We start from the raw sequence: 12,200 nt of genomic DNA, 5'->3' as shown, positions 1-12,200 counted from the left end.
AACTATATGTATAAAAACTTCGACGGGGTGAGGATGAGACACTAAGATTGCTTATCCCAGAACCTTAATTGTACGATGTACGTCCACAATCATGTATGATCGAGACGACAGTTAACAAAATACGTTAGAATAAATTACCAAAAATACAAAAAAGCTTAAATGCAATTTTACTGGAGACCGAGAAAGTCAAGTGGCACGAGAACTATGCTCAATAAAATGTTTAATCGTTTGCAGAAATCTCAACACTAACTCTAAGGATTGGCATCCTCTAAAATTATTTTAACTGACACTCAGTTTATACTAAATACAACTAAAACGTAAGTTGACCAAATTAAAAAACTTCTACTGCCGGTCACTAGTACAGACAGCTGCAAGTGTGACAGCGGCATACAGATATTTTGGACGAATCATGTAAAAGGAGGCGACCTTTGACCCCTATTGACAGACTGTGATTGGATAGACGGATTAAACACAGTTTACGCAACGGCCACTCATTTCCTGGTCGACTGGAGCTTCGCAGGATTCGGCTAATGAATAAGATTAGCTTTTCCCGCGGTCTCCTGTCAGAAATAGGTCGTTGCTTCCCTCTAGGTAAGAGCTGCCCGACTGATACCTGCACTTATGCGTGACAGAATGCAGTTAGGAGCGGGCGCTACGGCCGCATGCATCCTGGCAGTCCTGCTTTCGATATTTCTCTTTTATAGCGAAGGTAAAGGGAACAGAAAACCTCCATCGCTTTGTTTCACGGCACGTTTGTTTAAGGTTGCCTGTCAGACTGTTGTCATGGAGTTTACTAACACTGCAATGTGTCCCCTGCTTGAACGTCAGGCGCACAGACTACCCGATGGTATTGCTTGCTGTCACATAGAGAAACACTATGCACTTAAACGTGCACATTGTCTTTAACTCGCCAGTTACTTGTGTTGTGTTGATGTATCGTTTGATACAAGACAGTGTTTTTCACCTAATTAGTATGCAACTGGAAATAAATCTGCCCTCGGCATTGCTGATTCCAAGTGTCCACTGAGGCGAGTCCGGAAAGCACACTGATCCCCATGATGAAGCACGCAGATCTCGGTGACGCGCTGCCTTGTGACGGTGACGCGCACACTGGTCTCGGTGACGATTACGCGCGTCTCGGTGAGTCTGCTGTGGACAGATGATGCTCCGTTTAGCGGTGCTTTAATCCTCGGCTTGGATGAATTTGGTCTAAGGAAAATTATCTCTTTATTATGCCGCATGAATGTTCGTGACAACGCGAACTGCTCCGTTCGATGAATCCCGCTGCGTCCGGGTCGATTTGGAGAAGGCCGGTGGGTGCCGGTATGTAGGAGCGGGGACTGCGTCCAGCGCGACCCCGGGCTGGTAATCCGCTTTCGCCCCTAGCCGAACGCATTTCTGCTGCAACATGCTGGCGAACACACGGGGCTTTTTGTGGTCTGACGTGGAGACCAGAGCCTTGCTGAACATCTGGGGTGAGCAGGACGTGCAGATGGCGCTGGACGGAAACTTCCGCAACAGTCACGTTTACCGCGACGTGGCCGGCCGCCTGGGGGAGATGGGCTTCGACCGGACGCCGGAGCAGTGCCGCATTCGCGTCAAGAGCCTCAAGAGACAGTACTACCAAGCCAAGGAGGGCACTAGAAGGAACGGCCACTGTCACAAGATCTGCAAGTTTTATGACGAGATGGAGAGGATTTTGAGTAGCCGACCTCAAATGGAGACGCAGGATGGCGTGGCCACAGGAGACGAGCCCCTAGACGGCATGGAGGAGGAAGGAGATGGCACAGAGCCTGCACAGGAGACCTTGGTGGAGCGTGCAGGCGAATCATCCTACACTCAGCCCGCTGTGAAGGTGGAATACCCAGCATTCCCCATCCCAGTGACAGTGAACAGCGGTAAGTTTCATGGTCCTTTACTTTCCCCGTGGTTCATATTTTGACTGCAGTCAGTGATGCTTTGCTATACAGATACTGTTTTCCCAGTTATGTAATGATAGCAAACCAGTTAACCAAGTTACAGGGATGACTCCTGAATGTTGTGAGTTTGGCCGTTTCCATGGTAACCGTGTGTAAGCCTGGCCTCTGTGTTGCCTTCACCCGGTTGCCTCTGCAGGCGCGTCAGTAAGGCAGCCTGGTGCCCAGGCCTCTTTGGGCAGCCCGTCCTCCAGCCGGCCCAGGAGGTCGCGGAAGTGTCATGCCAGCCTGCCTCTGGACAAGCTCCTGGAACGCTTCCTGGAGCACAGCGTGGAGGCCGAGGAGAACTTCCACAAGCAGGAGGAGCAGCGGCAGCAGCTGGAGGAGCGGCGCCGGGAGGCGGAACACGCACGTGAGCTGCACATGCTCCAGATGTTGGGCCAGATGTTCAGCGGGATGGTCACACCCAGCCCCACCCCCACGCCACAGGCCTGCCCCCAGCGTCACGCTGACCAGCAGCCTTGTGGAAACCGAGGGGCCGTCCCAGCCCGTCCGCTAGGTACCCCCCACCTCCGATCTGCGGGGAGGGAGGTCATGGAAGAGTATCAGGAGCCGCGTTGGAGATCGCACTCAGTCCCACTCGATGGCCCATTCCTGCCTTGTGACGATCCTGCTGAATGTTGATCTGCATCTCCACCAAAACACAATGCGTTTACGAGTCGGCTTGTGAGACTAGGGCTTATTACCTGGCGTTCGAGTTCTTTGTTGTCTGAGTTTCACTGTCGTTTCTCATCAGTTAATCTATTCAAGTAAGTGCCAACCATTGTGTGACGTGCGCGGATCACACCTTGTGAGGTGTAGACCACACCAGTGTGGAGCATCTTGACTGTACATCCATCTAATATCAGATCTGTCCCGGCCTGTTCAGGTAACAGGGATGCCACGTGAGCTGATGCCAACCCTCGCCTTTGTTCCTCCTCCAGTTATTGAGCGTTCATTTTCCGTGGGAGGCACCACGCAGAGGAACATGGACAGCATCCTGCCTCTTGTGAAGAGCATCATTCCCCCGCTGATGCCTAGGAAGCACAAGGGCCAGGATGGGCGCATCGGCATCGTCGGAGGATGTCAAGAGTACGTGAGCTGCTGTCCTGTGCCTCAGAGCTCAGACGCTCCCCTGCCACGTACAATATGTCTATTAGTCAGTCATCCAAATAACTCCAGATCTGTTACCTGGGAACAGCCAAAACTGGGAATGTACCTCTGGTTTGAGCAAGAGAGGCAGTGTTACTAGTGTTAATAATAATGTAAGCGTTAATCAGGATTTGCTTTGGTTGTTTCTAAAAGACTGAGATTGTGACGTATCACCCATCGCAAACAGGTATACAGGGGCTCCGTACTTTGCAGCGATCTCTGCATTGAAAGTGGTAAGTGTGTAGATTGGCAACCCTTCCTGTGCCCTGCTGGAGCAACATTGTATCCCATCGGCACATTTCCTGTTTGCAGGGGGCGGACCTGTCTCATGTGTTTTGTACCAAAGATGCTGCCACTGTGATCAAGTCCTACAGTCCCGAGCTGATTGTGCATCCAGTTCTGTAAGTCCGCGAATGGCACCATGCCATGGCAACTCGTGTTTCTGTCATACGCAACCTGTTCTCATAGCTTTGCGCGCCCTGAGCACTTCAAATTCCTGCCCCCGTGAACCAAATGATCACAGAGACGGCCCTGATGCGGTGGAGGAGGTGGAGAAATGGCTGCCTAGGCTACACAGCGTTGTCGTCGGACCTGGTTTAGGCAGGGACGATAAGCTCCTTAAGAATGCCAAGGTGAGTAGAATGGTGTCACACACATGCTCTCTCCTGGATCCCACTTCTGCTGGCAGAGATATGAAATGTGTGACTGACAGTAACATTTAAATGTTCTTCACCTGAACATCAGCATGAAAGCAGCAGACAAGCTACATTTCAGGGGCTCATTTCAGAATTTCAGAAAATCTTTTCTTTATCTCTATTTTCAGGATATCATAGAAAAATCAAAAGCAAGAGGTATTCCTGTTGTTATCGACGCAGTAAGTACACCCTTTTTTAAACGTCTGCGTGGTGTGTGAGATATTAAAAATATATGCACACACACATTATACAAAATTTTTTTTTATTCCTCTTAGGATGGACTTTGGCTTGTTGCCCAACAACCAGCTGTCATCCATGGCTACCCAAAAGCCATCCTCACACCCAACTTCATGGAGTTCAGGCGACTCTATGAAGCAACGGTGAGACACCTGGGAATTTCCAGGAAATTCAGCGACACTGCCTGGGTGTCCTTACTGTACTGGGGCGGCATGAAACACGTTTCCCTCTCCCTTTCTGCTACAGCACCATGAGCCGCTGGACAGCAGTGACATCCAGAGGTCTGCTCTCCAGCTCAGTGTGGCCATGGGGAACCTGACGGTGGTGCTTAAAGGAGAGGAGGACATCATCACCAATGGGAACAGCGGTGGGCGCCTCTACCCAGATTAAGGGTGTTTGTGTGCTCTTGGCAGGACTGCATCTTACTAAGTTTGCTCCAAAGAACGAACTTGGGGTGCAGTGAATCATGGGATTGGTGTCATTTGGTGAGGATACAACAGATGTATCCTTGATTTCCCATGATTTGTAGCATCATCTGTACTTCTGTTCTTAGTATTGGAACTGGTCTTCGGCAATGTAAGATGACATAGACCAGGTACGCGAGAACACAAGTACGGTCAAGTACGGATATTGAGAAACCCTAAACTGGCAAAAAAAGGGCCTTTTACCCAGAATTCCATTTTACGAATACCCAATGAGCTCTTGCCGTCTCCACAGTGATGGTGTGCAGTCAGGAGGGCAGCAGTCGGCGCTGTGGTGGACAGGGTGACCTTCTCTCTGGCTCCCTGGGGGTCCTGGCACACTGGGCCTACTCATCAACAGCAGAAGCCACCAAGGGGTAAATGCTTATGAGCACAGTCCTGGATTTAGGGTTCGAGATAAATCCGACATAGTGGGGCACAGGGATGTCCATCTCAGAACCTCAACTTGTAATCATTCATTCATTCGTGATCCTTCTTCAGATAGTAAAATCACCCTTGCTTACCAGGGGAGACCCCCTCATTCTTAGGAATCGTGATAGTGTGTTGACTGTCCCTCCCTGCCAACCCAGCACGAGCCCAGCAATGGTGGCCGCCTTCGGGGCCTGCACCCTCACGAGGCAGTGTAACCGGCAGGCGTTCCACAAGCACGGCCGCTCCATGACCACGTCGGACATGCTGCCGGAGATCGGGAGCGCCTTCCGGAAGCTCTTTGAGAGCTGAGGTCATCACCGGTGGATCTGCTGAAGGCACCTCCAAGGCAGAAACCCCTTAGCTTGTGGACTTTGTGAATATCTTAATAAAATCATTTGGAGAACTGCAAAGGTACCATAACCTTCAGACCAAAATGACCAGGTTTCACAGACGTAACACAGCACCTACAGCAAACAAAGAAGCCATATTACCCTGTACCCCAGAGAGAGGTTTTCTGATTAAGTGCCTCATGATTTATAGACCAAAATGACCAGCATTTCATTACACTATCCATTAAATGCAGAGTGGATTATGCCTAAATGATAAGAAGCAGCAGTTATGGCAAACTCCTGCACTACATGGACACACAGGAATAGAGCAGGTGACATATAACCTGCGGCATTCTTGGTAAGTTCCCGAGGTTGACCTTTATCACCCAACCTTTGCAGTTGTCCTATGGATGGCAAGAGAATGTAGCTCACACTGTAATTCTACCAGTTTGTTAACACTTAGTTTAAAAAGATTAAAAGGCTTGTATGATTTTCTGCATCTTAATATCTAGGTTATTCTACAAAAATTCTTACTAGAGCATAAAACTTGTTCAAGTCAGAAGAGCGGACGTGTAAACAAAAGTCTACAGAAAGAAAGTTTATTTTAAAGGTCGCTGTTAATATAGGCAGCAGCAGCAGAACTTGATCAAATAAAGCAATTTAACATTTTAAGCTGTAAGGTACATTCAGCGTTTGCCAAGATGACTGACAGTAAAACCTGAACCTGTTGGTTTTTGCATGGGTAAAATTCCCCTCAACCAGTAAACAATTTAAATAATTCAGAAACTGCCTGTAAGTCTTGTTGTACTGGACTTCTGGAAAGATCAAAAATTGGAGCTCATATTTATAAAACATCCTCACTGCTGTTGCCAGTAACTGCTTTCACTTAGAACATGTTTTTGCATACTACACAGGTCTCCTAACTGCATTCCCTTCTATGCGATGACATGGGCAGCTACAGAAGAATGGGCCCGGTTCTGCTTCAGACCGGTTGCTGTTACATCTTAACCATGAAAGCCTGGGAAGGACATTCCCCAATGTAGAGAGCTCCCTCATGTATAGCAAGCTATACAGTGGCCAATCATTTCTGTGCTACACTGTTAGCTCCGCCCCCTGCCAGCTCTCCCTCCTGCTCCTCTGTCCGATTGAGTTGTGGCCTGGTGATCTCCCAGGTGGAATGTGAGCCTCTGTCCTGAAACGGCAGCAGACAAACGTGTTTCAGGATGACTCTCATTAGTATTACTCGAGCAGTTCAAGAATTATGTTCAAAGGTACAACAGCAATTCCTCTCGTCAGCCAAAGCATATACTTGGTCACTAAATAACAGGTGCAGTCTGGGTTAAACTTTGTGTAAAAGCTCTTCTAAACTGTGCAGTTCATTTTAAGATGCGTGATGGTAATAACATATTAAGCTCCGACTGCTGGTCCTCAGCAGTCTCAAAGGGATGGATGGAGTGTCTGTTTTTAAGGACACCCAGATCACACCTGCCATTAGGACTCTCTCGTGCTTTTAGAGTCAATCCAGGATTAGAGGTAATCAGGCTGACAGCAGAGGGGACAGAATTAGCAAATTGTGCTGACGGAGTATGAACCAAACATGCCAACCACAAGGTGAATGTATCAACAACAATAATTATATTAGCAACAACAATGATAATACTCGAAACATTATTGATCTCCATGGGCAAATTCTCTTTACGCCTCCCCCAACTTGCTTTCTGAGGGTGAGAGCAAACTGGCCACGAAGGGCAGCCACCCATAGCAGCACCCAGGGAGCTGGAGGTTAAGGGCCTCACCGAAGGACCCGTAGATGTGCCGAGACCAGGCTGGACCTGACGACCTTCCAATCACAGCTCACAGAGACTTAGCCTACTGAGCCACATCTGCCGCCCCCAGGCTCACTGTGATCACTTTAACCAATGGTGTCACTATCTTTACAGTATTGGGGTAGCAAAGGGACAAGTACCGGTCCCATCTCTGCTAGGTGAGGCTCACCTTTATGAGCACCCCAAGAGGGGCTAGGTCTTTCCGCAGGGTGTCACAGGCCTTCAGCAAGGGCTCCCTGTCTGGTCTGGGCCTCTTTCGGCCAGGGTGGGAATCAGCTGGGGAGGCACTGGACTTGTCCTCTGTAGACAGGGCGAAGTGCCTCACCTCGCTGCGGAACCTGACCAGCTGCTCCACCACGTTCTCCAGGGTTCCGGAAGATTCTGCCGTGAGAACAACCTATGGCACAGGACCACCTAAGAACAACTTCGAACCCCATGTTGTGCATAATGGTCTTTTCTCAACCTATGCTCTTACATACCATCATTTCATCTGATCTCAAACATACAATCTGTGGTTCTTTAATATACTTTTAATTATGCCTAATGACAGTTCGAAGCATGCCTAAGAAATGTTTTCCCTACTACTTGAGCTCAGGCTAAGATTCACATCAGAAACTGGTGCCAAACCTTTCTTTCCACTGGATCTATGGCCACGACATCTAGGAAGTCCTTAATGTATGAGATGATCGCTCCAAACACAGCCGGGCTTCTGGGTGAGCCATCGGTCTGGGGGGAAGGACAGCCATCTTCAGATCAGTGGTTAAATTGGAGCAGATGACTTACGGAAACACTGCACAGTAAGTCACACCACACACTCTCACATGTGCACACCAGTTTGATCATTTGCCATCACTAGATTGGACTGGTCATTGGATTACCTTGGTGACAACCTGGAGCTGACTGTTTCCTTGGTAAACAAGGTTCATCACAGCATTGATGGCCTGGGGGGTGTCAAAGTCGTCTGCAAGGGCTGCCCGGATGCTAATCTGGGTGTCGGCTAACCTGGAACCGGAAAGTAGAACAGATGTTTTGGTGCCTCACGAGTGCTGGACTGGTTATAGCCAAGTGTCTGGAGTGTGACTTACAGTAGCAAAGCTTCGTTGAACCATATGCTGTATTTTTTTACCTCCGCTAGATGGTGCTCTTGCTCTGCTTTGGCACATGCTTTGAGTCCTTTTATGAACAGAGAGCACCATCTAGTGGGGTCAAAAAATACAGCAAATGGTTTATTGGCCATTACTTATTTATAGCACGTAATTCCTGGTGAGTAAAAAGTGTGGACTTTAGGGTGGGGGGGCAGTGGGGGGCTACCTCTGCCACAACATCCCCTCATCCACAGCCTGGCTCAGGAGCTGCCCTTTGATGTAGGCCTCAGCATCATGGTAAAAAGCCGAGATGGAGGACAGCAAGCTCCTGGCTTCCACCATGCTGGCATCGCTGTAGTCGATGGCTGACAATGTTAACAAAGCATGAGGACAGAGGGCTTGAATTTGGCCCCCCTCCCTCCATTTTGAATACTGCCAGATACAGAGCAACATGAGGGAAGCACACCTGATCTGTAGCGGCTCAGCAGACAAAACATGCGGAATTCACTGGCAGAGTAGGACTGCAGAAAATCCTGTAACAAGGCCCAGAGGATGGCAATTTAAACTTCAGTCATTTTAGCAATGATAGTACTTTTGTAATTGTATCATCCCCTTATCACCACCCAGGCATCAAGTTTAAGGAGACACATTTTTTGCTAATTGTTTCAGCTAATAGTACAGGTTTATCACCCATCTCACAGATTTCACTGAGGTTAAGTTGACATGTATGAGCAAGACTGGACAGTACCTTTATTGTAATGAAGTTTTTCAGTGACTTTGACATCTTCTCTGGACTTCCTTTTAGATGTAGATGTCCTGGAAGGGAAATGTCCTTTATTAATAAAAGTCTAACAAACATTTACAAACCACTGAATTACTTGAAATGACTAATTATCATTAACCAAGAACCACATTTCGCAAGCAGCCTACCTGAATGCAGGAAGTAGTTGCCCCACTGCCCACACTGGTGGTAGGCCTCACACTGGGCAATCTCATTTTCGTGATGCGGGAATGCCAGGTCGATGCCCCCAGAGTGGATGTCCAGATGGCTTCCAAACACCGAGCTGCAGGTTCAGGGTCAGTGGACAGGCTCAGGCTTCTACAGAGCCACCCCACTCAGGTCTTTCCATTCTGTTTGCGGATCCCTCAAACTTCATATGCTACCAATGGCTACCAAGAAGGGTGTGTAACTGTCTGTTCCCTATAATGTGTTGGCATCCCATTAAGGGTGTGCCTCCGACCTCTGAGCCTGGGATAGGCTCCAGGCCTTCCTGTAACCCAGACTGCACAGCATTCACAGAACATGCAGTTAGAAGATGGATGGGTGAATTGAGGCAAGGGGAAAAAAAAAACAAAAAAAAAACCTTCCTTTTGTGTGTGGATAGCAAGAGTAGCTGTGTGAGAAGGACCCTGACCTGGCAATGGTGGAACATTCAATGTGCCAGCCAGGTCTACCCTGCCCCCAGGGGGAGTTCCAGGCTGGCTCCTGGGGCTTAGAGGACTTCCACAAGGCAAAGTCCCTGGTGTCACGCTTGTCCCCATCTCCTGGTGAACAGAGCCGCCTGTCACTGTTTGAAATGTTTAAGGACAGTGAAACACAAGCTCTGATTGTACACAGAAGGCGACTCTTTAAAATGAACACACTAGTCTTAAATAATAGAAAATCTCTAATAAAAATTAACTCATGTTTGATATTAAAAAGAATAAACCACAGCAAATGACAGCCTTCTGTTGCAAAGGACGAGGACGTATGTAAAGCTCCAGCAGTAAGGAGAGACACTTTGTGGCATCAGAATTCTGTCAGAGTTACAACCCAAGGGTTCAGAGACAGACAAGCATACCTGGTTCACAAGCATCTTCTGCAAGACCAGCAAGCTTCCCGTACCGACTCCCGATGGACCTGATGTCAAAATACACATTCCCTGTGTTAAAATAAATCAGTCAATAAGGGCACCCTCTGCATCAGGCAATTTCCACGACCTCAGTACTACCAAAGGTTCACTGACTGGCAGCAGTAGTTGCTCCAGGACATGTTTGACCCCACAAGCTGGGTTTCAGCATCATATTTACAAAAGGTATATAACTGAAATGCAATACACCTTAAATTCACCTTCACTGGTGGCGTAAGCATGGCCGTTGTTCATGATTCGCTGTATGAATGCGACAATCTGAGGTATGTTCTCTGTGACCCTCATGTACACCGTGGGCGGCTGCACCTAATATGACAGAAACCACGAACCACACTCATTAAACACATATGCCCATTTTCCTATTATACACATAAACACACGAATAATGTAATTATGTTATGATTCCAACTGTTGGGATATATGCAAATGCTTGCGTGTGAAACTCACCTTTAAAGCCAACATGTCATTCTTAAACTCTTCTTCATACATTCTAGCCAATACAGTTGGAGAAATGTTACCCTGAAAAATATGGTCAAAAGACACACAAAAAAGTACGGTTTATTAAACAATGAGTCAGCCTTATAATGTTAATCTTCCAATCATTTATCAAATTCAAGGTCACATGTGTAAAAAAATAAATACATAAAAAATTTTTAAATCTATTTACCTCTAGAGCCCTTTTAATGATTTTATCATCGATGTCGGTTATGACCATGACATGGATTACGTTTATGCCAAAAATCCGAGACAAAATCCTCTGCAGGATGTCAAAACGAACATAAGAGCTGAAAAGTAAAAAGAAAAGAGATTCACCCATAGAAAGTGGTATTCGGTTAGTAATAATATTAACTTAGAAACACAGAATTATAGTTTTTCAAAAATTGTAGGTTATTTGCTTGACAGACTCTTTCAAGGGCTTAAAGTTCGGTTCATTCATGCAGTGACATTCAAACAGGGTCAGGAGATTGACAGATAGAATTTTCACTCTGCTGGGACTCTGAATCCATCCTTAAACAGCGAGCCACAGAGAAAATAACGTGTGGGGCTACTTGTATGTGAGCCACCGTCTACCACCCATTTTTCATCTGAAATGCCTCCTTAAACTGCAGTGTGATAAGGAAAACGTCTTACCAAGCGTGGCCCAGGTGAGCATCATCGTAGACTGTCGGTCCACAGCTGTACCTTTAACAGGACACAAGACCGTGCTGGTTACCAGCCCTTGGTGAGGCGTCCTCCACATACGTGGACACTCACAGACATTCTCATTACCAAGAAGCGACTCCGTCCTTCGCCAGGACCAGCGGCTCCTTCCTTTTCGTCAGACTGTTGAAGGTCTTCAGGCCGGTGTCGTGCCCAGTGGGCTTCGTCCAGCTCTTGTCTGCCCCGGAGCAGCAGGGGTGTGAAGACGCGCTGTGCACGAGTTTCGCGGATCTGAATGATACCTCCGGATTTTTACCATCTCTTAACCGCATTCTTGCACAGTGTGAGAATCTCAGGTATTTCGTTAAATTTCTCATCACACGTAATTCCACGCAGTACATTGTGGATTTGTGTGTGGTAAACAGAACGAAAATAGACCAGTAATTAAAAATTAACGTTCATCTACAACAAGATGTAGAAAACACCTGTGTGTACTTGTGTCTCCTCCTGGCCACATATGTACAACCCTGAAACAGACAAATGTCTCCAAAAGGACCGATGCTCAGAGTACAGTCAGTCAGACAAGAACCCCAGTGGTGTTCTTTGGGCACGACGGGCGGTCAGCAGAGGCGGAGCGGGGTCAGGGTCTCTCTGCCCGGTGTACGGTTTCAAAATGGCCGATGAACAGCCTGTCAACTCCACTCAAGCGCAGAAACACCTCACCGGATACTGGAAGCGGAAAGACAGACCCTGCGGACTAAATGTCTTGGTGGCTTAGGGCTATCACAACACCAGTACCGTGTTTTGCAATTTGTTTACCCCACTGACACGATAAAAATCTTCTTGCAACACCACCAACCGAATAAAATAAACCAGAAAAAAAATCCCTGCGCAACGCATGCGCCGATGGTCGCAGTAACGTTACCTCTGCGTTTCAAACTGAAGTGGTCCGGGGGGAGGCGGATCTGCGCATGCGCA

The 12,200-nt window shown here is 47.7% G+C and overlaps 2 protein-coding genes across 8 annotated transcripts; one reads left to right on the top strand and one right to left on the bottom strand.

The window, feature by feature from the left end:
- Positions 1-460: 460 nt before the first annotated feature.
- Positions 461-5,751, top strand: naxd (NAD(P)HX dehydratase). 7 transcript variants are annotated; one of them, XM_049006665.1, is made up of 11 exons: positions 471-591; positions 973-1,140; positions 2,900-3,047; positions 3,295-3,340; positions 3,420-3,508; positions 3,631-3,739; positions 3,931-3,981; positions 4,078-4,182; positions 4,286-4,406; positions 4,757-4,877; positions 5,091-5,751. In XM_049006665.1, exons 2-11 carry the CDS (start codon positions 1,056-1,058, stop codon positions 5,239-5,241), a joined length of 1,026 nt encoding a protein of 341 aa, XP_048862622.1. In that variant the 5' UTR covers positions 471-591; positions 973-1,055; the 3' UTR covers positions 5,242-5,751. The 7 variants fall into 7 exon arrangements, with proteins under 7 accessions (XP_048862630.1, XP_048862622.1, XP_048862612.1 ...); XM_049006655.1 differs by having other exon boundaries at positions 474-709; XM_049006638.1 differs by lacking the exon at positions 471-591 and adding an exon at positions 2,116-2,328 and having other exon boundaries at positions 1,009-1,898.
- A 93-nt stretch (positions 5,752-5,844) lies between these two features.
- Positions 5,845-12,200, bottom strand: cars2 (cysteinyl-tRNA synthetase 2, mitochondrial). Its single transcript, XM_049006615.1, has 15 exons — positions 11,352-12,200; positions 11,214-11,264; positions 10,750-10,867; positions 10,530-10,601; positions 10,283-10,388; positions 10,014-10,094; positions 9,588-9,717; positions 9,103-9,236; positions 8,921-8,988; positions 8,639-8,705; positions 8,399-8,537; positions 7,966-8,089; positions 7,715-7,813; positions 7,257-7,484; positions 5,845-6,453 (listed from the first exon to the last, which is right to left on the bottom strand). Exons 1-15 carry the CDS (start codon positions 11,621-11,623, stop codon positions 6,343-6,345), a joined length of 1,800 nt encoding a protein of 599 aa, XP_048862572.1. The 5' UTR covers positions 11,624-12,200; the 3' UTR covers positions 5,845-6,342.

The sequence above is a fragment of the Brienomyrus brachyistius genome, chromosome 1, assembly GCF_023856365.1.
Source record: "Brienomyrus brachyistius isolate T26 chromosome 1, BBRACH_0.4, whole genome shotgun sequence".
In the NCBI taxonomy this organism is placed as follows: Eukaryota; Metazoa; Chordata; class Actinopteri; order Osteoglossiformes; family Mormyridae; genus Brienomyrus; species Brienomyrus brachyistius.
This window is presented reverse-complemented; position numbering and strand designations above follow the sequence as displayed.